The sequence below is a fragment of the Montipora foliosa genome, chromosome 2 (genome assembly GCF_036669935.1).
Source record: "Montipora foliosa isolate CH-2021 chromosome 2, ASM3666993v2, whole genome shotgun sequence".
NCBI lineage: Eukaryota > Metazoa > Cnidaria > Anthozoa > Scleractinia > Acroporidae > Montipora > Montipora foliosa.
The window spans coordinates 52,964,522-52,967,021 of NC_090870.1; the positions used below are offsets into that span (position 1 = coordinate 52,964,522).

Genomic DNA, 2,500 nt, shown 5'->3' on the forward strand with positions numbered 1-2,500 from the left:
TGGTCTTGTTGGACGGCCATTGTTAGGAAGGGTATCGACCGCACTGCACCATTTTAAGGGCCTGTTTTCAAGAGGGAGGGTAACCCTGGTGCTAGGATTACCCAAGCACTCAAACGTTTCTTTGTTTTTTCCTGGCGGCGTGTTTATAAGGCAGATAGGGTTACCCTGGCACCTTATCTGAGAGCAAGGGTTACCCTTGTACGAGGGTAACGCTACTTGCCTTGTAAACCCTCTTCTAGTGATTTGGCTTTCTACAACGCCACTAAGTTAAATAAGTTAAACGATTTGCCGTTGGTCAGTTTTGCAAATGATCTCGAGGTCCGTAAATTTCAATCTGTAAAATAACAGTTTTCATTGGAAATTTACAGAAACACTTAGGTTTTGTTTGGTCACGCAAGACGGAATACGTCAACCAGGCACGAAATGACCCGGTTGATAAGGTAACCCAAGCTAGAAATTTTGCATTTAAACCAGGGCTATTCTTTTACCGTCTTGCTTGGGTAACCATTGCAACAGGGTAACTCTACCTGCTTGCAAGTGGGGCCTAAAGATGTAAACTGTCTTATGCCATTTAGGAAGCTATTTGAACCACGCTAAAAGTTGACCTTGATGCCTGGGTTTCCGTTCAGAAATTCCCTCGAATTAAAACAACGCCGACCTTGAGGCCGGAATCCAAAGATTTTCTTCATGATCCTTTTAGGTTGACTAGTACGAGTTCCGTGGAGCGGAGTAAAGTCGACTTGCAAATCGTCTTAAGTGATTTTAAAAGTCTATGACTAAAAAGTCGTTTTGAATGATTAGAAGTCCTTTTTAGTCTATCTTAATTTTTTGGATGGATGGCCTATCCGGGCTCGGTCCGTAGTAATATTATTTGAACCAATGTTCTAGATAAGCGTTTTCCTTCGAAGGACATCTGCAGCTTCCTTACAGTTTGTCTATCTGTCGGCAATGCTTTGGTACTCCGTTCCTCGTCACTACTCAGTCTCATTTAACAGCCCCAGAGCCCTTTCCATTCCCAATCATATTCTGAGCCGTAACCCAATACGGGCAGAACTGTTAACTGAAATACGGGATTACCGAGTTCAATAATTTCAATGGTTCTTTCTTGAGAATGGCATTGCATTTCACATTTACTAGTCTGTTTTCTATAGAGGCGGCAGTAATGTTTTATAATATGCAGTGTGATTTTTTGAATGGAGACGATTAACCTTAAGCCTGGTTTTCACAAGCGCAAGAACAAAAGCAAGAATAAGAACGGTTATTTCACCGTGAAAACGGGGTTATCTGGGTTTTCCTTGTGCCTGCGCTTATGCTTGCGTTATGTTGACGTTCGTTTTCACTTAGCTACATATGCTTGCACTTGAGATTGCGTCGCTAGTGAAAACCAGGCTAAAAAAGTAAATTTGTACATTGCCCATCACTTTTCCCCAAAAGTTTGCAGTTTTCTTTTCATCTTATTTTATTCTAATTTTTTCTCTACCATAAGTGCTGTTACGAGAGTCAGAAAACGTTCCGACAAAAATACATGCACACCTTGCCTATTTAAGCTAGTTATACAATAAAGACAAAACACTTACCTTTTTGGCCCGAGAGAATCTCACTTTTGCATAGAGAATAAGTCATCTTGAATGCGTACTCTTAGCGCGCTCCTTTTCACCAATCCCCGCCGCTTTCGTTCTTTTACAAGACAATCTTTGACTAACATTAACCGTAATTGTCTTGGAAGAGAGATGATTCTCCTGAGTCGCAGATTAATGGCCGCATTTACTTTTGAAATGGCTAATTCGTCGGAGATGCATTATACACAAAGGTAAATTTAGGAATTAAAACGACCACACGGATTGTACGTCTGAGAAGAATTGCACATCTCTTTGTTACGACGCGTAAAACAGAAATCATTGATCTCAGCAGAGTAACGCGTTTGGTCGCCTTTTTTGACCCCTAAGACAAATGTCACCAAATTTGGGTGGGTCCTCCGTGTAAGACAGCCACCAAATTTAGGTGGGTACTTTAAAATCTGTGTCACAACGTGGCTTCAGGGTTTGAAAAAAAATTAATAAAAATTTGCGAGGATTGAAAAATCGTTTCAAAAGCTTTTAAAGTGCATATGATAAAGAATTGAGTAGCTTGTTCAAAAACGCTTTCACAGAAAGCGAAAAAAGGGCGTTTATTTTATTGTGCTAGCTATCTTGGTTTCATCTTGATTCATCCAAATTAACGGAATTGTGACAAAATGGAATATCAGAGTGCAAGTCTCCAGTTGAGGAGCAACTGGAGAGAGTGCAAGTCTCCAGTTGAGCAGCAACTGGAGAGAGTGCAAGTCTCCAGTTGAGCAGCAGCTGGAGACGGGGCACAAGTCTCCAGTTGAGCGGCAGCTGGAGACGGGGCACAAGTCTCCAGTTGAGCGGCAGCTGGAGACGGGGCACAAGTCTCCAGTTGAGCGGCAGCTGGAGACGGGGCACAAGTCTCCAGTTGAGCGGCAGCTGGAGACGGGGCACAA

At 42.4% G+C, this 2,500-nt stretch overlaps 1 protein-coding gene across 1 annotated transcript in view; it reads right to left on the reverse strand.

Annotated features, from left to right (window-relative positions):
* Nucleotides 1-2,241: 2,241 nt before the first annotated feature.
* The window catches only part of LOC137991803 (skin secretory protein xP2-like), a 1,843-nt gene continuing 1,584 nt past the window's right edge, over nt 2,242-2,500 (reverse strand). The window contains exon 2 of the mRNA XM_068836841.1: nt 2,242-2,500. This exon is cut by the window's right edge and continues 460 nt beyond it. Coding sequence (XP_068692942.1) covers nt 2,242-2,500 — 259 coding nt within the window.